The following is a 27,640-nucleotide window of genomic DNA, read 5'->3' as shown; positions in this document are numbered from 1 at the left end:
TATTTTTTTTTTTTTTTTTTTTTTTTTTTTTTAATTAAATCGTTTTCTAATTGTATTTAACGTTACAGACATAATATGTTACACTCATCCAGAGTCTTTAGTTTAGGCTTAAGGTAGGGTTATCAAATTTATCCAGATAACGGCGGTAATTAATATTTTTAAAAATGCATCACGTTGAAACGCAATTAATGCATGCGCTGCACGACCCACTCACAGATTGTCGCGTTCAATCTGTAATGGCGCCGCTTTACCTATATAGAGAGCTAATTGGCAGAGCAAAATGAGTAGAGTGAATTTTGGCAGCCTTTGGAGCCTTTTTTTAATTGGCTAAAGCCTTACAATCCCTCTCCCTACAATTAGAAATATCGTGGGAAGCAATGTGGGGAAATAAGTTAGTAATTGATCTTTTTCTTAACACCCTATGTTATTTGCCAACACAGAGATGATTTATAAATTGGTAGCACTACGCACAGTCATGGTTGCACTTCCCATCATGCATTTGGGCAGAAGTTAAATGGCTGCAGTATCATTTACTGAAAGCTCAACAAATACACTAGATGGCAATATTTAGTCACAATATACAAAGTCACATTTATCCTTTAAGAATTACAAGTCTTTCTATCCGTGGATCCCTCTCACAGAAAGAATGTTAATAATGTAAATGCCATCTTGAGGATTTATTGTCATAATAAACAAATACAGTACTTATGTACTGTATGTTGAATGTATACATTCGACCGAGTTTTATTCATTTTTTTCTTAATGCATTGCCAAAATGTATATGATCGGGAAAAATTATCGGGAATGATTGGAATTGAATCGGGAGCAAAAAAAAAAGCAATCGGATCGGGAAATATCGGGATCGGATCGGGAGCAAAAAAACATGATCGGAACAACCCTAGTAAAATATTAAAAGTAAAACCAGTTACTTTGTCAAGTAACTAATTACCCTATTTTCCGCACTAAAAGGCACACCTAAAAACCTTAGACTTTCTCAAAAGCTGACAGTGCGCCTTATAATCTGGTGCGCCTTATATATGAAACAATATTGAGCTGCAACAGTTTTTTTTTTTTGTTTGTTTTTTTTTTTGTTTTTTTTTGACAGATTTATACAAATTTGCAAACAAAAACAGGCTTACAAAATTGCACCATTATAATAAGAAAACCACAAATAACACTCCAGGACACCTTAAACTTCATGCCCAAATTGTTATCTTCTTCACTGACCAATTATAAATCTACATTATGGGACCAAAAAGACCCAAAACCAAAAAGAAAATTCCCCCCAAAATTTATATAAATAGTTTTATATTTGATAATTCAACATAAGCAGCAGGTATAGTCATAGGCGTTTTTGGTCTTTATACATGGCGGAAAACACAGACAAATGTGAAAAAGCAGTTTCTGCTCTTGCAACCTTCTAAAATCCCCCAAAAATCCAGCTGCGGCCATTCACAGCTGTGTCTTGACACTCAGTTATACATGCTGCATGGAGTTTTTGGATCAAAACAAGGTAAGTACGCGGTAATATCTCATTAAAGTCATGGCGTCTTTAATTCTGCTCTCGCGGGCTCTCACCTCCAGATAGGGTTTTGCTTCAGAAAATCGAGATTTTAAGCTTTCCAGTGATCTATCACACATGCATACCGACAATTTTGTCAGTTGGCCAAATTGGGGGTCTCAGAGCCGAACTTTAAGTCACCTGAGTGTTTTCTGCCACATGCTCTGGTCAAATACAGTGCATACATTGCAAAACAGTGGAAAAATTATAACCCATCTAACACAGAAAGGGTGACTGTGGAAAAGAAAAAAGTTCCACTCCACTACTATGTGATATAAATGTTGCACTACATGTTTTGCCTACCTTGCTGTTGTGTTGCTGTTTTGTTGACATTCCCTTTACCGCATCACCGTCTAATGGATGCATAAAATAACCCCAGCCTCTACTACAGCGTTTATTCTATGCGCCTTATGATGCGGTGCGCCTTATACCGTATTGGCCCGAATATAAGACGGTGTTTTTTTGCATTGACATAAGACTGAAAAAGAGGGGGTCGTCTTATATTCGCGGTCTAGACATTATACCCATTCGCGACGCTAGATGGCGCCAGATATCATTGAAGCGATGTTCTGTCATGACAGATCTCAGCTACTCTCAAGTTCAACCAGTTTGCATTAATTTATTGCAATGTTTTTCATTATTCAGATTTGTTTCAAGACTACAGTTACAGTTAGACTTCGCTTTGATGGTTAATGCAATTTTGTTGTTTTATCACAATAGATTGGTTTATTTACATTTCAAAAACCAGAAGCCATTCATTTACGAATGTGATTGCACTTTAGTTTACATATTTATATGTTCAGATATTAAGATTTGAATGAGGCAAAATAACATGCTTTTTCTCTCAAATATATTGTTATAATCATTTGTTTTGGGTGTACTGTCATTATTTACTGTATAAAAATTAATTTGGTGTTCAAAAAGTTTTTTTTCAAACTTGAGTCTTGTAAAAGAGGGGGTCGTCTTACAATCAAGGCCGTCTTATAGTCGGGCCAATACGGTATATGGAAAAAGTTTTAAAATATGTCATTCATTGAAGGTGCACCTTATAATCCGGTGCGCCTTATAGTGCGGAAAATACGGTACTCTTGCATTGAGGTCACTGAGTTACTAACTCAATTACTTTTTCGGAGAAGTAATTTGTAATTATTTAACTTTTTAAAGGAAGATTAACAAACCTGGTCAAAACATGGACTATATATTACAGATTTTTAAATCGATGGCAATATTGTATGTGTTTCTAATCACATATTTTAGTAAAAGAGAGCAATTGTGGCTTATTAGAGCCTACAAGTTTTTAAGTCCGAGGTTGCTTTTTAAAAAATGAAGATCAAAAATAGTCACTTGCACCATAAAGGGTTAAGTATAGATGAGCCCTATCTTCAAACATGTCTCTTGACCGGAAAAAGAAACTACCCGTGTGTGGTAACTTGACAGGGGTTTCCAGTCTGCCCAGCAGCAGCATGAGGAGGATGCAGGACAAGAAGAACGGGGCAGCTTTTTAGTAAAGTAAGAGAGTATCTACATCTTGTTCTCGTCTTGTTAATTTTAAATGAAAAATGAGATGAGACATACTTAAAAGAAGTAGCAGGACTGGATGGAGCTCATCTTTGTTTGCTCCTAACTGGATCCAGCACACTTTTGTGGAAATAACTCAAGTGGATGACTCAAACTGACTCGAGTGGGGAGGATTTGAAATATTTTTCATCAAGAGGTTTAATTGCTTTTTTTTTTTTTTTTCCTAATCAATGAAGATTCCTCTCACAATCAAACCGGGTTGTAAAACTTTCAAATGGCCTCTTCTCAAAATTGAACTTGGAAACGAACAAAGCTAGAGAATCGATTTGGTTAATAACGTGATCGAGGTGAGCATGGCCATCAACACGGACACCGACTTCCTCAAGTCCAACCTGGGCGAGGTCGGCGGTGGCGGTGGCGGTGGCGGTGGAGGAGGAGGAGGAGGCGCCCAGCTGGCTGACTTCCACGAGACCGAGAAGCTGCTGGCCGTCACCAGCGAGCCCGCCGGACATGGGATCAAGATGTCCTCGTCCTTCTCCGTCAACATGGACCACCACCAGTCCAAAGGATCGGAGGCGGACCACAACGGCCACGGGATGAGGTCGGGCTCCGCAGGGCAGCTGGCCGCCGCCGCGCCCCTTTCGCCGTCCAAAGTCAGCCTGAGCCGATCGTCCACCGGCAACGCCACCGTGCATGAGAGCCCCAAACCACGCGACTACCTGATCCTGGTCATCGTTTCCTGCTTCTTCCCCGTGTGGCCCGTCAGCATCGTTGCTCTCGTTTACTCCATAATGGTAAGTGATAACTTTTCCCCGCACCTGGAGATCACACACGAGGGGAAAAAGAATGCTGAATTCAGGTCCAGTCCCTTAAGTAACCCAATTATTAATTTTAGTTTAGAGCTGTGATAGCACAAAACGTGTGTATGCAACCTACCCTCTTTTCGACACCCCCCCCCCCCCCCCCCCCCCGCCCCACCAAAATAAATCGTTCAATAAATAAATATACTGGTTCTATACTTTAAATGCACGTAACAATTTGCATTTAACTTTTTAACTTATTTCAGCTAAGCCAATATTAAGTATTTCCCTTTTGAATTTTATTGCTGGACAAAACTCAATAACTATAGTAGAACCAACATGATTTATTGTCCTTTACAAGCTTCACTGTGTAGAACCAACTCATTTTTAATGTCAAAGTTTTAGCATTAATAAGAGGTCTAGGTCAAATTATTTCATTTAGGTTGCTATAACTCCTTTATTTTTGTGTCCTTCAACTCAAAAGTTGATGCAAAATGGTACTGCGATTGATTTAGTAAATGGTAAATGGTGTTATACTTATATAGCGCTTTTCCACCTTTCAAGGCGCTCAAAGCGCTTTACACTACATCGCCATCAACCTACTGGTGACGCAGCACCAGGAGAGTGTTAGTTACTTATTTCTCTAAAGTCAGAATAAATTACACATGGCAATTCCAGTTTCATTTGAAAAAATGTATTTCAAAACTCACTGAAGAATGACAAAATAAAAGTGCAGAGCAAAACTATTACAAACGTCCTAGACATTGTAAGCTATTCACTTCAAGTGTGATGCAGATGTAAACGAAAAGTGTACTTTTAGTACTTTAAATACACATAAACCCTTTACTGAATACAGTGTACATGACAAAAGAAGTGAACAACTAAACGTTTTTAAATGCACAAACAATATACAGAGTATTTGAAAAGTAACTCCAATTTAAAAATAATTATAATTTATTCAAAGGTTGTAAAAAAAAAATGTGAAAAGTGTGCACACTTTTTACAATGTCTACTTTTTTTCTGTTAAAGTCAGCCGTGTAAATGTTACTTTTAATAGTATATCTCACAGGTAGTTAACCCTTTCATGCACAAATTATGATTTTATTTATTTATTCACTTTTTTAATGTATGTATTTTTAATTACTTTAATATATATGAAAGTAGTTTAAAACTTGTGGCCCATGGCACAATATTTTGCGGCCCTCATTTGACTTCGAAATAGTATTAGTGTTTCCTGCACATATTTTGGGATGGGATATAAAAAAAAACGATTTTGTATTGAAGGATCCATTACAGAGCAAAAAATTGGTCGCAAATAAAAAAGCGACGAGCAATTAAAATAATATATCAATAATTCTAAACACATTCACTCATTCATTTTCCATGCCTCTTCCTCACGAGGGTCGTGGAGGTGCTGTAGCCTTTCCCAGCTACATGCAGTAGGCAGGGTACACCCTGAATTGCTTGCCAGCCAATCGCAGGGCACAATGAGACTGACAACCATTTAAATAATCAAAACTTGAAAAAAAATATTTTTTAATTATTACATTTGGAAAAAAGAAGCAGAAGAAAGACATACATTCAAATAAGTGTGGCCTGTGTGTAGTTTGCTCTGGGAATTATATTTATTTTTGTTTGTTTTGTTTTATGAATCTCTTGTTACATCACATAGCTTAATTCTTTGGCTGCTGTTGCCATCAATATGCGTTTTTAACATCAGTTTCCCCTTTATTACTAACTACCACAACACATACTCTGTTACCTGGGCTGGCAATGAATGAGTTAAAGTAATGATAAGTTTTGAATATATGTCCTGTCGTGACCACTGTCCCTGAGAGGGCTAAAGAGATACTGTGGACCCCAGGTCATAACTTACTCTATACCTGTGGTCCTCAATTAGCGGACCGCGGTCCACGACCGGACCACGGCACACCTCTCTGCGGACCCATGGACGAACGAAAAAACAAAAAGGAAAATATATATATATATACTTTTTTTCAACATATATCATTTGTATCTATCACTATGCGCTAGTATTCTATCGCTAAATTCAGTTACATTTTTAGTCAAATATCTTCCATGTTCTCACTTCTGTTGTCACCTCTATGACAACGATGCCCTGATTGGCTGACAAAACCTGCATGGATGCGCTGATTGGCTGAGAGAGCCTGCCTGCATACTACTAGCTAGCGTGGACGGACCGCAGCAGTGTCAGCAACCTCTAACACGAGTCGCACCCGGCACTTTGCAATTTGTTTGTACATGCTGTCGTGTACTTTATTTTTCATTCAAGAACGTGAGTCATACTATGAGAAAAAGTGATTTATTTATTTATTTCCCCGTGTTACCCCGGCACTCTCGCTGCATGTGGGCAACGTTCAAGATCACAATGATAAGCAACGTTCACTAACACCACACATGCCACCAGTAGAAGACCGAATCTCACAAAATGGCATGCTCAAAGTTGATCAAGAGAAGAAAAGAGGACAACGAAAATCGCCGTTTCAGTGAGGAATGGAATGACAAATATGCGTCCGTTTTACCAACTGCAAGAACCAAACCTATGAGCTTAATATGCTTAAAGACAGTGGCAGTGAGAAAAAGTGAAAATGTGAAACATCATTATTTTAAAGAGCACAGCTCTTTTGAAGAGAAGTTTCCTCTTAAATCAGAATTGAGAAGGCAAGAAATTAACAGGTTGAAGGAGTTGTATCAAGAGTCAAGCAAGGTTATTTTTAAATCTATGACACAACAACATATTGCAACGGAGTGCTCACTCAGTTGGTGTTGGCCAAAATAAAGTGTATGACAGTAGTGATGGCAGCAATGTTCGAAGGAAAAGAAAATGAGAAAATGACAACAAAAATCAAACAAATCTCACTCCCAGATTCATCAACCTAAAGACGCACTGAAGTACTGCCTGATGATGTGAGTAAAGAGCTTTGTGACCCCCAAATGCCATTTCTCTCATTGAGCAGTGTTTTACAGTTAAAGTTACTGTCAATAATTGTTATGTTTGCACCTTAATAACAGAGCTTGTCATTTATGTTCTGAACAAGTGAACACGTACTGTACTATTTGCACATTTTCTTTTTTGTCCAGCAGTGTTTTACAGTTACAAAATCTACTGTCAATAGTTACTGTTTGCACCTTGATGACAAATGTTGTCAATTATTTAGTGTACATGTGTAAACATTGTACCGTATTGGCCCGAATATAATACAGTGTTTTATGCATTGAAATAAGACTGAAAAAGAAGGGGTCGTCTTATATTCGCGGTCCAGACATTATACCCATTCACGACGCTAGATGGCGCCAGATATCATTGAAGCGATGTTCTGTCATGACAGATCTCAGCTACTCTCCGCATTCACGACGCTAGATGGCGCCAGATATCATTGAAGCGATGTTCTGTCATGACAGATCTCAGCTACTCTCAAGTTTAACCAGTTTGCATTATTTTATTGCAATGTTTTTCCTTATTCAGATTTCGTTCAAGACTACAGTTAGACTTCACTTTGATGGTTCATGCAGTTATTGCAGTTTTGTTGTTTTGTAGCAAGAGATTGGTTTATTTACATTTAAAAAACCAGAAGCCATTCATTTACGAATGTGATCGCACTTTAGTTTACATATTTAAATGTTCAGATATTAAGATTTGAATGAGGCAAAATAACATGCTTTTTCTCTCAAATATATTGTGATAATCATTTGTTTCTTTCTGTATAAAAATTAATTTGGTTTTCAAAAAGTCTTTTTTTCCAAACTTGAGTCTTGAAGAAGAGGGGGTCGTCTTATAATCAGGGCCGTCTTATATTCGGGTCAATAAGGTACTTGCATGTGTTTTTTTGTTTTGTTTTGTTGTTTTTTCTTTTTTTTAAGTAAAAAGTTTTGTTAATTTTTATTTAATCAGAATGTACATTGTGTTTTTGTTTGGTCAAAAGAAAACCTCCTTCGACCTGCCTAATACTTGACCGACATTAATAAATGGACCCATGCTTGTATGAAAAAAAATAATTGTGGACCTTCAAGATTTGTATTTGAGGACCCCTGCTCTATACCTACTCTGGCTTCACCGATGTCACATTACTGCATATTGTGAGAATTTAGTTTATTTCTTTAAAACTGCTTATTTTGTGGAAATAATTATAATAATATAATAATAAACAGATTTGTGCAAAAGTAATTTCTGAGATTTTGTTACATATAGTGTATACATTTAGTGTGCAATATGTAATTATGATAGCGCAAGTCTGAAATTCAAATACTGTCATTTTTTTAGCATTTATTTGGAGTAAATGAATGATGGCTAAAATACCGATAAAAAAAAAATACAAACAAACAAAAAAAAAAACCAGAGCTGTATGGTATATGGATTGATACATTTAGGGGGATTTGCGCTCTCATAGTCACAGTGAGTAGTGCACCACACTACACCACCAGTGATCCAAATAATATTATTCTGAATATAGTCCAAGGCATGTCTTCCCTCTCACCCAAAGTCAGCTATCTAATAACGGAGGAGTGTCAATCGTAGTGTCTTAACCAAGAACAACAATAATAACAACAATAAAAACAACAGTAAGTGGAAACCTGCAGGGTATTGTGAAACAATGCCCATTCAAAAATGTGTAAGACATTCACAAAGAGTCAGTGCTTCGTGAACCACGCACAGACGTATGCAAATCATGGTTTTTAATTGTCGTATTGCTTTTGTGAAGCCGCTCTTGACCAAAAAACAGGGTCTTAAGTATCTTGGCTGGGCCAAAGACAAAGAGTACTGGATTTAAAGTTATGTTCTCAGAGGAAAGCAAGTTTTGCATGTCCTTTAGAAATCCAGTTCCCAGTATCTTGAAATGGAGAGGCACAAATTTCACATTGCTTGAGGTCAAGTGTATAGTTTGCACAGTCAGCAATGGTTTGGGGTGCAATGTCATCTGTTGGTGTTGTTCCATTGTGTTTTCTCAGGTCCGAGGCCAACACAGTAGTCTAACAGGAGGTTTTCTAGAACTTAATTTTATGGAAATGTAGATTTCATTTCATTCAACAGGACTTAGCACCTGCAAACACTGTCAAAGTTACCAGATTTTGGGGGGAGGGGGAGTCACAGGTGAATTCCATTTTCATGAGCATTTATACAGTGGGGCAAAAAGTATTTAGTCAGCCACCGATTGTTTAAGTTCTCCGACTTAAAAAGATGAGAGAGGCCTGTAATTATATTCATAGGTGTAAATCAACTATGAGAGACAGAATAAGGGGACACAATCCAGAAAATCACTTGGTCTGATTTTTAAAGAATTTATCAGCAAATCATGGTGGAAAATAAGTATTTGGTCACCAACAAACAGGCGATATTTCTGGCTCTCACAGAGCTGTAACTTCTTTAAGAGGCTCCTCTGTCCTCCACTCGTTACCTGTACTAATAGCACACGATATAAAATACACCTGTCCACAACCTCAAACAGTCACACTCCAAATCCCACCATGGCAAAGACCAAAGAACTGTTAAAGGACACACCACAAATAAAATTGTAGATCTGAACCTCATTGGGAAGACTTAATCTGAAATAGGTAAGCAGTTCGGTGTGAATAATCAACTGTGGGAGTAATTAATACAAAATGGAAAACATACAAAACCACTGATAATCTCCCTCAATCTGGGGCTCCACGCAAGATCTCACCCTGCAGGGTCAAAATGATCACAAAAACGGTGAGCAAAAATCCCAGAACCACAAAGGGGAACCTCGTGAGTGACCTGGGGAGAGCTGGGACCAAAGTAACAAACTATACTATCAATAACACACTCTGCCACGGGACTCAAATCCTGCAGTGCCAGAAGTGTCCCCCTGCTTAAACCAGTACACGTCCAGGCCCGTCTGAAGTTTGCTAGAAAGCATTTGGATGATCCAGAAGACGACTGGGAGAGTGTCATATAGTCAGATGAAACAAAAAATAGGACATTTTAGGGAGAAACTTGTCGTGCTCTAAGGAGAAAGAATGCTGAATTGTATCCAAAGAACACCATACCTAATGTGAAGCATGGGGGTGGCAACATCATGCTTAACGGAATTTTTTCTGCAAAGGGACTAGGACAGGACCAGGTTTTGCGAAAAGGGAAGGATGAATGGGGCAATGTATTGTGAGATTTTGAGTGAAAACCTCCTTCTATCACCAAGGTCATTGAAGATGAAACATGGCTGGGTTTTTCAGCATGACATTAGTCCCAAATACATTGCCCGGGTAACAAAGACTGGCTTCGTAAGAAGCATTTCAAGGTCCTGGAGTGGCCTAGCCGCTCACCAGATCTCAACCCCATACAAAATCTTTGGAGGGAGTTGAAAGTTCGTGCCGCCCAACGACAGCCCCAAAACATCACTGCTCTAAAGGAGATCTGCGTGGAGGAATGGGCCAAAATACCAGCAACAGTGACAACAGTACATGACAAAGTATTGAGATGAACTGTTGGTATTAACCAAATACTTATTTTCCACCATGATTTGCAAATAAATTCTTTAAAAATCAAACAATGTGATTTTCAGGATTTTTTTTCTCATTCTGTCTCTCATAGTTGAGGTATACCTATGATGAAAATTACAGGCCTCTCTCATCTTTTTAAGTGGGAGACTTTGCACAATTAGTGGCTGACTAAATACTTTTTTGCCCCACTGTACATATGGTCAATCCGTGGTTAAAAAAAACACAGTTGGATTGTTTTTCTGACCTATTCTTATGTGTTTGAGAAATTGTTGAGTGTCTCCTGTCTGCTAATGGGGGCTGCTGTAATGTTCGGAGGTACAGTACCTATCTGCCTCTTTCCCCTACTACCTCTTCTGTTCTAATGTGTGCCGCAATGCTCTCCTCCCTTGCGCCCCACCCTCCCTCCCCTTCATGACAAGTTTGAATGTTATGCTACAGCTTGGCTAACACTTAGCACATGGGCAGACTACAAGTAGGAGCTTTTTTAATCGAATAATTTCTGGTACGCTATGTAAAATGTATTTTTTACGCAAATGAGTTTCCTCTTTTCACACTTCCAAAGGACAATGCACTTCCTCATAAATTGGTTGACTCTAAAACGAACGTTTCTTAAGGAGAGAGTCCCGTTTCCAGTCGTTTGAGACAGCCATGATGCATAGACAAGTTTATATTGCGTCGTGTATTAAATATTTAGCTTTCACAAATCAACTCAAAATTGTTACTTGAATGTTCTGAGTAATGATACCATATGCCTGAAAAATAGGTGAAACCCAACCACCACCGTCGCCGCCCCTTTATGGTCCATGGTATTCCTGTTCTTGATTGGCCAGCAAATTCACCAGACTTCAACCATAATTAAAATCTAAGACATATTATGAAGAGGAAAAAGCGATTTTCCAGACCCAACGTGCAGAGGAGCTGAAGGCCACAATCAGAGCTACCTGGGCCCTCATGGCACCTAAGAAGTGCCAAAGGCTGATCAACTCCAGTGCTGCCATAATTCAGGCCAGGCCAATTATTGAGTGCTGTACATGCGCATACTTTTCTTGTTTATACCTTTCAGTTGGCCAACATTTCTAGAATCAGTCAAAAGTAAAAATTCAAATTTTCTAACATACTGAATTTGGAATTTTCATTAGATGTCAGTTTTAATTAGGGGTCTGACAAAATATCGAAGTGGTGATATATCTTTGTATCCCATAAGGTTATCGATATGCTCCTGCAAGAATCGAGATATCGTTTTAAAAAGGTGTCAATGATTAAAAAAAAAAATAAAAATAAAAAAAAGGGAACCAACAAGTTGCTACCAAAATCTTCCACCATAATAGTGTCTCAGTTAACTCTAAGGCTGCCTTGTTAATCCATTTAGACTGGGAACGTTCGTTCATTCGAAACCGGAGCATTCGCAGTCATTCTGTCAGATTTTCAGGGCATTTTTAGGTCACTTTTTAGGGCATTTCTAGGTCATTTCCTGTTGAGTTTGAGTCACTGCCTATTCATTTGGGTGTTTCCCAGGTCACTTCCTGTTCATTTTGAGTTACAGAACAGGAAGTGACCCATAAAATACCCCAAAATCAACAGGAAGTAACTGAAAATCAACAGGTAAATGACCTTAAATGGCCCAAAATTACCTCATTGCCTGGCATTGGCTGCCACTGACGGCCATAGACGTTCAATATTGCTGCCACCCTCCCAGTTCAAATGGATTGGACGTCTACCCGTGGTAAACTCATTGCAATTCACAGCAGAAGCTTGTTTTTCTGTTTATTAGTTGTTTTTAGAATATCCTTGAATGATTTCATGGCCAATGTATCGATAATCGTTGTATCGCCATATCGTCAGATCATCGTTATCGTGAGCTTTGTATCGCAAACCGTATCGTATCGTGAGGTACCAAGAGGTTCCCACTCCTAGTTATAATCATCAAAGCCGAGTAAATTATGTCATTTTTTTAAATGAAAATTTGGTAGAAACAGCTTCACTTGTATCTGAATGGAGGCTGTTCCTAATATTTCAATCATCACGTCACTGATCAAGAAATCAAAAATATTCGGAGCAGTGTCCATTCTGATACAAATGAAGCTGTTCTTGTCAACTGTGCAGCAAAAGTGACATAACATACTGAAAGCCATTTCATGACATCCGTCATAGGTACTGTATTTTTCGGACTATAAATCGCAGTTTTTTTCAATGTTTGGCTGGGGGTGAGACTTATACTCAGGAGCGACTTATGTGTGAAATTATTAACACATTATGATATCATTTCACATTTTATTTTGGTGTTTTGGAGTGATAGTGATGGTTTGGTAAACTTGTTAGCATGTTTCTTAATGCTATAGTTATCTGAATAACTTAATAGCTATGGCCAAGTTCGCATTCTGCCTTTGGCAATATGTGTTGTATTATTGACTTTTTTATATTGAAATGCATGCTTTTAGTTTGGGGCGCTTTCACGCCCACATGGGGGCGCACTCGCACTTGTTTATGTGAAGAAGAGCGCTCACACGCCAGAAGAAGACGGACAGCTAGGCAGCGCCTCTGAGCGAGTGGGCGAGAGAAAGAGAGGAGAGAGAGAGAGAGAGAGAGAGAGAGAGAGAGAGAGAGAGAGAGAGAGAGAGAGAGAGAGAGAGAGAGAGAGAGAACCTACGTTCATTGTTTATGCTTGTAAAATATCTCTACAGAGGCAATGCCTGTTTATATCATCTTTTCTGTTGTTGTTGTGTGTTTTCCACCCGCAATTGGACACTTGAGCCAGTTGTGTGGTTGTTTGAACGATGTGCTGATGCAAGCAAACGCATGCTAACCGTTTGTGTCATTGCTGTAATGGCACCTAATTATCATTTATTTACGTTGATGCAAACCTGTTTGGTATCGAGGATGAAATTGATTCAGCAAATTATATGGACGTCCAGCATTGTCATTTGGGAGTTTAGCTCGCTGTATGGCCAGGACCGAACCGTAGCGTCCTGATGAGGACAGTATATTCGCATTTCGTTGTTCTCTATTGTATTTTTATATTAAATTGCCTTTCAAGATGACATACTGTATCTGTTCTATGTGTTGGTTTTTATCTAGTAAATTTTCCCCCCAAATGCGACTTATACTCCGGTGCGACTTATATGTTTTTTTTTCCTTCTTCGTTGGTCATTTTATGGCTGGTGCGACTTATACTCAGGTGCGACTTGTAGCCCGAAAAATACGGTATTCATTTCATTCATGTTCATGGCAGGTGTCATGTCATAATTATGATAGTCTTACTTACCCACATTTAAATAAAGTGTAAGCTAAACTTTTAATCTCTTGATACCTGAACTTAAATAGAACAAACTTACAAAGCATTGGAGGAGTACATAAGTACAGAAAAATAGTATAGATAAAAAATGCTATAATGGAAAATTAAATTGAAAAATATAGCTAATTAGAAAATCTTTAAATATATAAACCATACAAAGATTTTAAAAACAATAGGAAATAAAATTAACTATAGAAAACAATGTTTTTTCCATCCATCAATTTTCCATGGCGCGTTTCCTCACAAAGTTCGCGTTGGTGCTGGAGCCAATCCCAGCTAACTATGGGCAGTAGGCGGGGTGCAGCTTGAACCAGTTGCAAGCTAAAGTTAGGATGAACACATACATTTTTTCATTCAAATACCACAAATAATGGCCATAAAGTCTGATGGAAAAGGCTTTAGCTCATTTGCAATCCAAATGGGGGGCAATCTCAACAGACAATGGATAGGGAACGGATATTTTCTTTTGAAAATGTTGAATTTGTAATGATTGCGCTTTCGAGAACCTGATGAAAGAGACTTCCTTGCCAGCATTGATTTCTGCTACACAGAAAACCTTCAGGGGGTGGCAGATCTGTCAGTTAATTTTCTCCACTGGCTATCCTTTTTTGGGTTGTGGAGAGGTTGATTTTGTTTTGCTGCAGGAGGCTGGGTGTTGTTGATCTGGAGAATATCCTAGATCAAAAGTGGCAGGCAGTACGTCCCGCAATGTTCACCTGTCCATCATTGAACGGACATATCATGGCAGAAGACCACCTGCAGGACATTTCATATCTTTAGTGAACTTTATCTACAGCACAAGCTCCTGTATTGTGATTTCGGCGAGGTTGGAAGATGCTTAACTTTCACTCTTACACAGAAAGGCACCAACAGTTAACATGTTGTGAGTCAACAGAGCTAACCGCTTGCTCAATGTTAAGCCAAGTATTAACTAATTTCTTTTTTTGTCCTGCAGCATTTTACTTCACTCAGAACAGCAGTGTAAATTAAGATGTACTTTGAAAACAAAGTGAAGGCAATTCACTGAATCCATTAGTTCTGTAAAATCACTTCTTTGTTGTGCACATACACCTTAGGGAATATGAGGCAAGATCTAACAGACATACCCTGAGCCTTAATCATAAACCTAGTGACATTCACTAGTCAGGTGCTTACTAATAGTGTAGAGTGTATATGGGTGGGTGGGTGTATCTTTATGTGTGAGAGGAAACGAATGAGGCATTGACAGGGAGCCGTGAGACGCAAAGTGAAGGAGAGGGAAACTAGATCTGTCCACTAATTCAATAGCTAGTGAGAGGAGTCAATTTAGTTTCTCTGCTGCAGAGGGCAGATTGCGGCAGTTTGCAGCATTCAGAGTGGCGGCAATAAACATCTGCTCCCTGTGCTGCGGCTAAATCTGCGTTCTTAGCAAGGACGAAGGGCGTGAGAGGAGCAGCAAATGGATCGGATGCACTTCCGATCATGGGAATTGAATCAGATCATGTAAGATCAAGTGAGCCAGGGAGAGAAAAACAGGTTTACAACAGTGTGAGTGACTATGTGATTGAAAAATGATGTGATTTACATGGAAGGGGCTCAAATGTCCGAAAAACATAGAGAGGGGAGTTGTAATCATTAGGTATCACCGGATGGTGAGTTTAAGTGCAGCTTGCTGGTCTTAAATACTAGATGTTGGGCAAAAGCAAACAGTGAGTAATCAGTGGAGTATAGACCTTCTGCTAAGGTTGAAGAATTTGTCATAATAATGTAGTTTTGTTCTGCTAATTACCTAAGAACCAGTGTTGGGAGTAACGCCGTTATAAATAACGCCGTTACGTAACGGCGTTATTTTTTCAGTAATGGGGTAATCTAACTAATTAAACTTTTTCCGCCGTTACAACGCCGTCACTGTTACTGACGGTCAAAAGCGGTGCGTTACTTACTCTGAATAAATTGAAGAAACTACCAGCCGTGTCGAGTCGACTCTCTGCTCTGTTGATTTGTCATCCAAGACTTGGGGTGCGTTCAGGTTCAAGAATAGCGCACGTACTTCTGACTCCAAGCTGTTTGTCCCTGCTCATTCAATTAGACAATGCTTTCCAAAGTTTGGTAACGTTTCTGTGTTTGCTACACCTGATGACACACCCTCGTTCCCATCTCCCACTGTCAGCCAGCAATAATTCTGCTTCCATCTTGAGGACGGCAGACGCTTTGAAGGTGAAGTGAATTGTCGGGAAACGAGCCTACCTGAATACATCCCCTCGAGAGATGCGATGGAAGTGATTGTGATTGGCTGAGGGTTAGAGCCATGTGTCGTGGTAAGCCAATCAGAGCCAGTGATTTCACAAGCAAACCGGAACAGCGTGTGCGGCAAACACACACGCAAAACAGATGCACTGGGTCAGGATGGCAGAGCATTCAGAAGAAAAATTGTCCCTTAAGAGGTGGAGATATAGACACTATTTCAAGTTTGTCGAAATTAAAGGAAAGAACCTGCATGTAATGTGTAATTTATGTCCCAGGGCAAAGCTTTTGTCGACATCTGTGGTAAGCAATTCAAATCTGCTGAAGCACCTAACAAGTTAACTACCAGTCTGTTCTTCTCTATTCCACTGACTCGACTACTGCTCAGAAAATTTCAAATTCTTTGACATACAACACGTTCTTTATAAAGTAACGGAAATAGTTACTTTCCCTGGTAACTAGTTACTATTACTATAGATTAATTCAGTTACTAACTCAGTTACTTTTTGGAAGAAGTAGTGAGTAATGTAAGTAATTACTTTTTTAAAGTAACGTGCCCAACACTGCTCAGAACACAATAAAATAAGAAATTAATGAAATACCATCCGAACCCAAAACATCAAAACAGTTATTCTTCTCTAGCGGTCAGCCGGCCAGCCATCAACTGATGTTTTCCTTTTACCTGATAGGAAACCAAAGTGGATAGATGGTGGCCAGATTTTGTTAAACTTGAACTTGTCATGCAGTTGTTGAGGTGTGAAGCGCACTCATATTTCCAATGTTTACTTGTATTTCAAGACAAAAAGTCAAGGCACTTGTACGGTCAGGTCGGAAGATGGTTTAAGGAGACAGATAGAAAGAAAACAAGTGGAATGAGTGATACATAAACATGATTGAAAATACATGCTACCTAGTTATAAGTAGCATTACAAGTTCATTACAAGGGTTTACACCTACTAACCGATAGGAGAGGAATGGGGAAAATAGAAAAGATGATTCATAACCGACAGATTTTTTGTAGCCGATTGTAATCGGTTATGACCGGGCAGGGTGAGTGGGCAAGCAGTGCTAACGAATAACAAGCAGTAGCAGCAGTAGTAGTAAAATTTTACTCAAGTAAGAGTAGCGTTACTTCAAAATAATATTACTCAAGTAAAAGTAGTCATCCAAAAAATGTACTTAAGTACAATTAAAAAGTATTTGGTGAAAAGAATACTCAAGTAATGAGTAACATTGCGAGTAACTGCTTACATTTTTTTTTAAACCATGGTATTTTTTTCTCCACACAAAGCTATCTATATGAACTGTTGTTATAATGATACTGTACAATAACCCATTACATAACTACATGAAGCTAAAGAAATAAAAATTTTTAAAAATCACTGAATTTCACGGAGAGAAAAAAATGACAAAAATGAAGCATTATTCATCCAAAGAGTATGAATGTACTATTATGACATTAAAAAGATCATATTTGTTTTTCCGTGGTCAGTCGGCGCCAAATCAAATCTGGGAGAGAGGTTTAAATCCGCACTTTCGAGTCATGTTGAGGGCAGCACTCTTATGTCAAATACTTCATTTTTTTACGGTGCTTTAAAGACGCCACGTGATTGAACAGGCTGGCGTGATCATAGAATGGCAAGCTTACGTCTGGTTTGTATTATGGAGTCATGCAAGGGCGTAGGTTTGGTCTCAACATTGGTAGGGATGATATGACATAACCTGCATGTACACTTTTTGCTGGGGACGGGACATTCTTAATGATCAGTGCAAAATAAATCTGTATTGACTCATACTAATTTTTTTGTGTATTGGTTCAGCCTACACCGTTCAATTCAAACCTTTGTTTTAGGGCTGCAGCTATCAATTATTTTAGTAGTCAATTAATCGATAAAACTAGTTAGTGCGAATAATCGAGTAATTGGATAAGGGACATAAAAAAATTACAATACTGTACGTGAGCTGAGCCTCAAACGGTATAAAAAAAACAAAAAATGAGGATCTATGTACAACAAAAGAACAACTGGCTAACTTACATAGCAAAACTCCGCTAGCCTAAATGCTATAAAACGCTGTTCTTTTTTTTACAATGCTCTTAAAAAATGGTTCAGACACATATTCCCACAAAAAAGGCTAAATATACCTATAAACTACTTTACGAATACATTTAAAAAAAAATAAAAAAAACATTAGCTCAAACAAAACTTGGCTAATGTCGGTCTATTCCTTAATGACGCTGGATTCAGCCACGTGAAATGAGGCAGACTAGAGGGCAGTGTAACCACCCAAATCAATAAAACTAAATGCAAACACTTTCAAAACAAACCATTACAGCACCACTTTAATTAAACGAATACTCGAAGCAGGAAAATTTAATTTGAGTCTTTTTTTCTGGAGCTGATTCAGTCCCATCCTTACACTACAGAAAACTCGGTCCAATAATTTATGAGCACCAATGCATTTTATCGCTCCAGGAACCAGAGCGGTGCCATCGTACGTCGAGTGGATTTGATCATCCGGCCGCATTGAGTGCTTTGCAATTTTAATGGAGGTTTTAATGTAACAGCAGTGAGTCTAAAAGCACTGCCAGAGGCCTCTCAAGGCGGCTCAACACCCAGTCACAGCAAAGTGAGATAACCAACTTTTGGCGCACCTCCATGACTATAGACATAAGAGTATGTGTGAATATTGCCTGAATTTTTTTTTTTATTTTTTTTTTTAGCAAAGTACGTATAGTTTCTGCACAGATTTTGCGATGTTTTCATGGAGTAAAATGAAGAAGAAAAAACAAATCGTGAAGAATTTAAAATATAATTGAAAGTCAAGAGCGACAATTTTAGATGCACACCAGCTCTTTGCTGCGTCCCTCCCCTCTAGTCAGGCTGCTGCTCGTCCATTATTAATGACAAGCGAGGAGAGGAACATTTACTCACTTAGCTGCCTTCCTTTGCTGCAGCCACAAGAATGTGTGCAGCAAGGGTGTGTGTGCTGAGTCTGGATCAATAGACACTCTCTTGGGACTGTCTTTGCCCCATTCACTTTACAGTGATGAAGGTGAGAGAGTGCAATATGTGTGTCTATGAAAAAATATGTCATATTTGACTGACCTGGATATTTTCGAAAAGTATGAATAAGTGGGGTCATGACTCACATTTTTTTTTGTTTTGGGTGTTTTGTTGTTTGACTACACAGCAAGGTCACATTCAAATAGGGAGAGTAGTAGCCATCTCATTGGAGGGAAAATAACTTTTTGTGATATTGTTATTGTGACTAATATCTATTTCTGTCTATCTTGGTAACTCTGTTCAATTAATAATTTTGTGTCCCAGGGAGCAAACCAAATTGTAATTACCATCCTAAGTACCAAAAAGTGTCAGATTTTTTTTTATCGACTTGTACAACTGGAAGAAGTACCAGCAATGAAGCATATTGGAATAAATGTTGACAAACATAGAATACTATAAATCCAAATTACACTGGAAAACATATGTTGTTGTTGTTTTAGATCTGGCAGCTGTTTTAAACTACTTTTTGGGTGCAGACTGAGGTTAGACAAAGCTAACCTCAGTGTTTCCCCATCAGGTCAAAATTTTTAGCTATAGTTGCTGTTTCAAAAAAAGATCTATGAAAAATGCTGTACTAAATAAGAAAAACGCTGTTTGAACACATACTTGTTATTAAAAGAACTGTCTATTTTGTGCATGAAGTAACAACATTGTAAGTACAGTAGACTAGCTGTGGTGAATAAAACGTGACGTTAAAAAACTACAAAAAATGACATCAGTTTTTTATTCCTCTCCCAAAAAACTAGTCACAAAGTGTCAGACCTAAAAAATAAAAATAAAAATTCCCCCAAACAGTTGTCTAGTGTTATTTTAGACAGTAAAAACAGAGGTTAGATGGTGAGGAAATCTTTTCATTGATTAAATCCCACCACACGTGTTAGGTTATTGCCCCACATGTAAATTATTTGCTTAATTTAGAAATGAGTCATGAATTTGAATGGGTGTGTGTCTCAAAAAGTACAGTGGGGAGAACAAGTATTTGATACACTGCCAATGGGAAAACCCATCCCCACTGTATATACAGTATAACACAAAAGTGAGTACACCCCTTGCATTTCTGCAGATGTTTAAGTATATCTTTTCATGGGACAACACTGACAAAATGACACTTTGGCACAATGAAAAATAGTCTGTGTGCAGCTTATATAACTGAGTTAATTTATTTTCCCCTCAAAATAACTCAAAATATAGCCATTAATATCTAAACCCCTGGCAACTAAAGTGAGTGTACCCCTTAGAAACTACATCCCTTAATGTCCAAATTGAGTACTGCTTGTCATTTTCCCTCCAAAATGTCATGTGACTCGTTAGTGTTACTAGGTCCAGGTGTGCATAGGGAGCAGGTGTGTTCAAATTTGTAGTGCAGCTCTCACACTCTCTCATACCGGTCACTGAAAGTTTCAACATGGCACCACATGGCAAAGAACTCTCTGAGGATCTTAAAAGGCATATGAACGACATGAAGATGGCCAAGGCTACAAGAAGATTGGCAACACCCTGAAACTGAGCCGCAGCACAGTGGCTAAGATCATCCAGTGTTTTAAAAGAGCATGGTCCACTCAGAACAGGTCTTGGGCTGGTCGTCCAAAGAAGCTAAGCGCACGTGCTGAGCGTCACATCCAAATGCTTTCTTTGAAATCGTCGCAGGAGTGCTAACAGCATTGCTGCAGAGTTTGAAGAGGTGGAGGTTCAGCCTGTTAGTGCTCAGACCATAACGCTGTACTCTACATCAAATTGGTGTGCATGGCTGTCACCCCAAGAGGAAGCCTCTTCTGAAGACGGTACACAAGAAAGCCGGCAAACAGTTTGCAGAAAACATGTCAACAAAGCACATGGATTAGTGGAACCATGTCCTATTGTCTGATGAGACAAAGATTAATTTGTTTGGTTCTGATGGTCTCAAGCATGTGCGGCGGTGACCAGGTGAGGAGTACAAAGATAAGTGTGTCATGCCTACAGTCAAGCCCGGTGGTGGGAATGTCATGGTCTGGGGCTGCATGAGTACTGCAGGTGTTGGAGAGTTACATTCCATTGAGGGAAACATGAATGCCAACATGTACTGCGAAATACTGCAGCAGAGTATGATCCCCTCCCTCCAGAAACTGGGCCGCAGGGCAGTGTTCCAGCATGATAATGACCCCAAACACACCTCCAAGATGACCACTGCTTTACTGAAGAGGCTGAGGGTAAAGGTGATGGACTGGCCAATCATGTCTCCAGACTTGAACCCAAGAGAACATCTTTGGGGGATCCTCAGGCGGAAGGTGGAGGTGCGCAAAGTCTCAAATATCCGGCAGCTCTGCAACGTTGTCATGGAGGAGTGGAAGAGCATTCCAGTGGCAACCTGTGAACCTCTGGTCAACTCCATGCCCAGGAAAGTAAAGGAAGTTCTGGATAATAGTGGTGGCCACACAAAATATTGGCAGTTGACATGTTGTATGGTAATATTGACAACTTTCACTAAGGGGTGTACTCACTTTTGTTGCCAGGGGTTTAGATATTAATGGCTATATTTTGAGTTATTTTGAGGGGAAAAATAAAGTAACTCTATTATATAAGCTGCACACAGACTACTTTTCATTGTGTCAAAGTGTCATTTTGTCAGTGTTGTCCCATGAAAAGATATACTTAAATATCTGCAGAAATGCGAGGGGTGTACTCACTTTTGTGTACACACACTGTATTTCATGTGTTAAGTATTGCTGAAAGTACCTTCATTATGTAAGGACAATCGTAATCCTACTAAATGCATCTAACATAGACGAAGGGAGACGTTTTTTTTGTGTGTGTTCGAGCAAGCCCTTATGTTTAAATATTAAGCACCACGGACAGTTCTTCAGTCATTGTCAATATCAATAGCTTAGGCAAAAAACTTGCACGGAAAGTTTGGTTGTCATTTACATCTCACTTACTAAATAATATAGATACAAGTACACTGGATTGCTTGCAATGTTTATTTGTATGCTTTTGCTTTTGTGTGTCATTACCAGTCTAGAAACAGTCTGCAGGCAGGGGACGTGGACGGAGCCAGAAGACTGGGTCGACTTGCGCGCCTACTGAGCATCGTCTCCATTGTGCTGGGCGTGGTTGCAATCATCGTCTTTGTTTCGCTTTCAGGTAAAACGAATCAACCAACATTAGAAATGCTCCCAGGGAAATCACAATCTGCTAGATCACTTTAGACTTTGGAAACCATTTTCCTTATTAAATGTAATGAAAGCAGAATAAAAACATCCGCGAACAAGTGTTAAAGTAACACAACCCCCAAATATCTATCTATCCAGTTCTGTACTGCTCATCTTCATTAGGGTCGCCAGAATTCAACTTAAGACGGTTTTTACTGTACAAGACTTCTTGAGTTACTGTGGATGAAAAGGTATCTGAACCTTTTGAAATTTCTCACATTTCTGCATAAAATCACCATCAAATGTGATCTGATCTTCGTCAAACTCACACAGATGTAAAAACTGTCTGCTTTAACTAAAACCACCCAAACATTTATAGGTTTTCATATTTTAATGAGGATAGAATGCAAACAATGAAAGAAGGGGGAAAATAAGTGAACCCTCTGCCTAAAGAGACATACAGAGCAATTGAAACCAATTTTAACCAAACAATTTAAGTCAGGTGTGTGCCAAATCACTGATGAGTGGTTTAAAGCTACCCTGCCCATTATAAAACACACACCTGTTCAGAATTGTCTTGATGAGAAGCATTGTCTGATGTGCATTATCGCTCGGTCAAAAAAGCTGTCTGAAGACCTGCGATCATGGATTGTTGACTTGTATAAAGCTGGGAAAGGATACAAAACCATCTCTAAAAGTCTGGATGTTTATCATTCGACAGTCAGAGAAGTTGTCTACAAATGGTGAGAGTTTGGCACTGTTGGTTCTCTCCCAAGGAGTGGCCGTCCACCAAGGATGACGCCAAGAGTTCAGCGCAGAATACTCAGAGGTCAAAAAGAACCCAAGAGTGTCTGCTAAAGACTTACACAAATCACTGGCACAGTCCAATATCTCTGTGCACATATCAACTATATGTAAAACTAAAGCCAAGAACGGTGTTCATGGGAGGACTCCACGGAGGAAGCCACTGCTGTCTAAAAAAAACTGTTTTTGCTCGTTTAATGTTCGCAAACAGGCAGTTAGGCACGCCACAGAAATTTTGGCAAAATATTTAATGGACTGATGAAACCAAAGTTGGATTTTTCAGGAGTAACACACAACGTCATGCGTGGAGGAAAAATGGAACAGCTCACCAACATCAACACCTCATCCCCACCGTGAAGCATGGTGGAGGGAGCATGATTTGGGGCTGCTTTGCTTCCTCGGGGCCTGGACAACTTGCACTTATTAAAGTGCATGTGACACGAAAAAGCATGTTTATTTCATAATACACACATTTTATGCTCCTGAATGATATGGACTGCTTGGATGTGTGTGGAAGCGATTGCTATATTTATTTAGTTTTTTGAATCCCGCGTCATGAAAATGAGTGACTTCCGGTTTTTGTCTTGCATTGAGGAGGAGGGCGCTGTGACGTGTACGGGTGAAGGCGTCCTCTTCACTAAACAGCGGTACTGTTGTGTATGAGGACTAAGGATTCAGCTGATTTTGCGGATTAATACGTTTATTTTTTGCATCACGCCAGCCAAACGGCTGCAGAAAAATCTTAGTTTATCACGCCAGCCAAACGGCTGCAGAAAAATCTTGCTTTATTAAGGAAGAGAGGCGTGTGCGCCTTTTTGGAGTTTCAAAAGGTTCCCATTCACCGTGGATATTGGCCAAAACAAGCCCTACTACTGTGGGACCATTGGACTTACAAGGAAGTGACTAAACATCTTGTTTCTTATTATGTCAAATATTAATACAGCGATTACAAAGTAAACACTACAAACTTTTTTAAAATAAAGGACTACTTACGTTTGATCATTGATAGGCATATAAAAAGCTCTCCTCGTGCATTAGCTGCACGTTAGCTGAACAACAACTGCAGCCGCCCTCCTCCGGGGAACGAACTGTAAATTGCTCTCCGCTGGGGGTTTGCCAATCCACAAAGACAATCGACAACCCAGTCGTCATGTCAAATAATCCGGGCTAGTTATGTGTGATTATCCGCTTCGAAGACTTTGTAACATCACTCGGTTTGGGTTAGCATGTCGGCTAGCTGTCACACCTCTTGGTTTGTTTACATTCTCCGAAGCCAGGGAAGGGAAATGACATATGTCCGATTTAGGTGTCATAAAATATCGTTCGGGAGGTGCGACAGTAAAGGTGAAGTCGACAGTTTTGACCATTATGGAGTAATTTTGCCATGTCGTCCTGAATAAGTGCATTTTAATATTTCATATTCCATTTAGCACAAGACTTATTTGTTATGACCATGCCATTTATTTAGCAATTGGGGAAAATACTTGGATAAAAATAATATCCTTTAAAAAATATTGAAGCAAAGAAACAGAAACAATGACATTTTGCAGCTCTCTTCGTCGCGTTTTCCTTGTTGTGAATAGTTCCCCCTCGACGGGCTGACTGTTCCTTCTCAAGCCATTTATTTAGCTATTGGGGAAAAATACTTGGATAAAAAGAATATCCTGTAAAAATATTGGAGTAGAGAGACTGAAACAATGAAATTTTGCGGCTCTCTTCGTCGCGTTTTCCTCGTTCTGAATAATTCCCCCTCAATGGGCTGAATAGTAAAACCGATGAGCCCATTCACCCGCTGACATCATCCACCTGTTGGGGACGCTAGAGCCCTATAATGGTAGGCATTTCTCGCCATCTGCGCTTTGCTCAATTTTTGTTTATAGTCGAATCGTCTCAAAATATGATTCTAATTCACATAATAATGCTATATAAGACTTTTTTTCTCCTGTCGTATGCTCTTTAATGGAAGATGAATTCAAAAATTTTACAGGAAAACCTGAGGCCGTCTGTCAGACAGTTGAAGCCAAAAAGAGGATGGATGCTGCAACAAGACAATGATCCAAAACACAGAAGTAAATCCATTTTAGAATGGTTTCAGAAGAACAAAATACACGTTCTGGAGTGGCCAAGTCAAAGTCCAGACTTAAACCCCATTGAGATGCTGTGGCATGACCCAAAGACAGCGAGTCATGCCAGACATCCCAGGAATCTGACTGAACTACAGCAGTTTTGTAGAGAAGAATGGGCCAGGATTAGTCCTGATCGATGTGCCAGACTGATCTGCAGCTACAGGAAGCATCTGGTTGAACTTGTTGCAGCCAAGGGGAGGGTGTTACAAAATATTAAATGTGATGGCTCACTTATTTTTCCCCTTTTGTCATTGTTTGCATACTATCTTCATTAAAATATGAAAACCTAAAAATGTTTCGGTGGATTTTGTTAAACCAGACACTGTTTTTTCATCTGTGTGATTTTGACAAAGATCAGATCACATTTGATGGCGATTTTATGCAGAAATGTGAGAAATTAGAAAAGGTTCAGATTCTTTTTCATACGACTATACATGTTATCCCTAAGAATAATTCAATTGCTGGATTTAGAATATGTATGAGGAGTCACATGAATGTGATGTAGAGTGTGTCATTTTTCACAGACCGCTCGCACACACAGCAAGTGTAGAACAACAAACGACAGTGGCTGCTTTAGAACAACACGGTGATATACGACCAGCTTACAAGCAGAAGCATGTTTCTCTTTGTCCAAACTCAGCACATTTCTAAGGCTTGCTTATATGTGTGAGTGTGCTTGAGTGCACATTGTTATTGGATTCAGCAAAGTACTATGGGCTGAATGTGCAGCTGCCAACAAATAACCGAGTTGAATCTTGTCCTCTCGGTCTGATTGTTCTCCCACTTGTGTCTTTGGCAGCAATCAACTGACACGGGATGGCCTGAAGGACCACCAATGCACCAATATCAAAGAAGCCTGCACCCCAACCCCAGAAAAAAAGAAATATCTACATAAAAGATACCTCTTTGCTTCACCCATAGTGTAATTAGGAGCTCATAAAAACTCCTGAGACTGAAATCTGAAATGCATGTATTACACTCCACTAACATTTGCTTGACCCACCAAAAAAAAAATATATATAAAAATTTGCAACACTTTTAAGGGGAGAAAAAAATGTGAGCAAAGAAGATTTCTGACATGAAACTCTTAAATGGAGCAGATGAGTGAGCACAGAAGATCTTTTCGCCATCCACGACGGGAAGCTTAAACACTTTTGCTGTTCAGACTTCCGACATTTGGACAGCACCTATGTAATCGTCATGTATTCCTGCTGCATTCAAAGTCTATACAGCTGAAACATGGATAAAGTAAAGATGGATATTTTATACCATGTTTCAAACTGGGACAGTAAAACATCCAGATGAAATAGGGAGGGAACACATTTGGAGCGCTTTTTTTCTTTCCGCATTTTTTAAAAACGGTGAGTGTAATTGCATGCCTGAATGTGGACGTGGATAATTATGCCTCTGACTGTTTTCCACTTGGAAAGAATGAAAGTTCAAAAGGTGTGAAAACTGAATTGTAACCCTGAACCATCCACCTTAATATTTCCAAAATATAATCCAAAATGACATTATGCTGCTTTATACTTGCAAAAGCATCAATCCTCTAGCACACATTGGTTGTAACCATTTTGAATTTTGTGCTCCTGTTCTTCACCTTGTGCCCTTAATCGGTTTACGACCTTTCTACTTGTCTTCCATCATCACTGCTAAATTGTGATATTGTTCCACTTGTTGAATGAATGTTTTTTTCTTCTCCTTGTATAAGTATTAAATGTATTTATAATGGGAAACATATGCAATATTTATGCATGTTTTATGCATTTTTGTAAGCTGGTTGATTTACATTGAAAAATTCAAATTTGACAGACACTGTGCAATGCACTACGGGGATACACACAGGCATATGGCTGCCATTCTCTTATTTAACAAAAACAATCATAGGCTGAAAGTTCGGTACACATCTTGTTCACTCCAATTCTCTACAGGAATAAAAATGTCAGATGCTTACAAATCATATTTATAAAACTATGCAACTAATTCCAGAGACAGCAATGCTAAACCTGCCAAGTCCACTTATTCACTTACTGGCTTCATTACTACCTGCTACATGAACAAACATCCATAAGGAGCCTTATTTCCATTGGTGAATACCTTCATGTAGAACCAAACGTACAAAGCATTAAGATTGAAACAAAAAGCATTAAGATGGCACTAAATCTGTTAAACTGGTGGTCTACTTTTTTTTGTATGTATTACTATTTCCGTCCTGGTGTAACAAATCCCTCCGTTTTCATCTTTGTGGTGTACATTCTGCATGTTTGGAATAAATGTTACCATGCATGGCTAACGTTTTGCGTCTTGTGGTGCAAGTTTACATGCTAATAAATTTAAACACACCCTCACTCTAATAGTATTGAAGTGATTATAGAGATGTTTTTGCTAGGGAAGTCCTGATCCGTTCACGTGATCGGAAATCGGGCCGATTGCGCCATTTTTCAGAGGATTGGAATCGGGTGAAAACGATCAAATTTTTAACTTAAAAAATATTATTTGTTTTTCTGGATGATTAACAGGTTTGTAGCTTGAATCTAGCGAGAGAAGGCTTGGTAGCTCTACGATGAAAGGCTTCAAATGAATCAAACATCGTTTAGTTTGTTACACACCAGTCTCTGTCAACTCGTTCAAGTCACAGGCTGTTCTCAG

At 39.0% G+C, this 27,640-nt stretch overlaps 1 protein-coding gene across 1 annotated transcript; it reads left to right on the top strand.

Moving 5' to 3' along the window:
• Window positions 1–2,431: 2,431 nt before the first annotated feature.
• Window positions 2,432–27,284, top strand: trarg1a (trafficking regulator of GLUT4 (SLC2A4) 1a). The gene is made up of 3 exons (XM_057838668.1): window positions 2,432–3,873; window positions 21,927–22,053; window positions 25,791–27,284. Exons 1-3 carry the CDS (start codon window positions 3,433–3,435, stop codon window positions 25,799–25,801), a joined length of 579 nt encoding a protein of 192 aa, XP_057694651.1. The 5' UTR covers window positions 2,432–3,432; the 3' UTR covers window positions 25,802–27,284.
• Window positions 27,285–27,640: the final 356 nt, after the last annotated feature.

The sequence above is a fragment of the Corythoichthys intestinalis genome, chromosome 6, assembly GCF_030265065.1.
Source record: "Corythoichthys intestinalis isolate RoL2023-P3 chromosome 6, ASM3026506v1, whole genome shotgun sequence".
NCBI classification, from domain to species: Eukaryota; Metazoa; Chordata; class Actinopteri; order Syngnathiformes; family Syngnathidae; genus Corythoichthys; species Corythoichthys intestinalis.
Note: the sequence above shows the minus strand (reverse complement) of the source record. Positions and strands in the feature narration are given on the sequence as shown.

Coding starts and splice junctions, on each gene's coding strand:
- trarg1a (XM_057838668.1), top strand. CDS start 3,433: ATGGCCATCAACACGGACACCGACTTCCTCAAGTCCAACCTGGGCGAG. Junction 3,874..21,926: donor CTCTCGTTTACTCCATAATG/GTAAGTGATAAC, acceptor TGTCATTACCAG/TCTAGAAACAGTCTGCAGGC.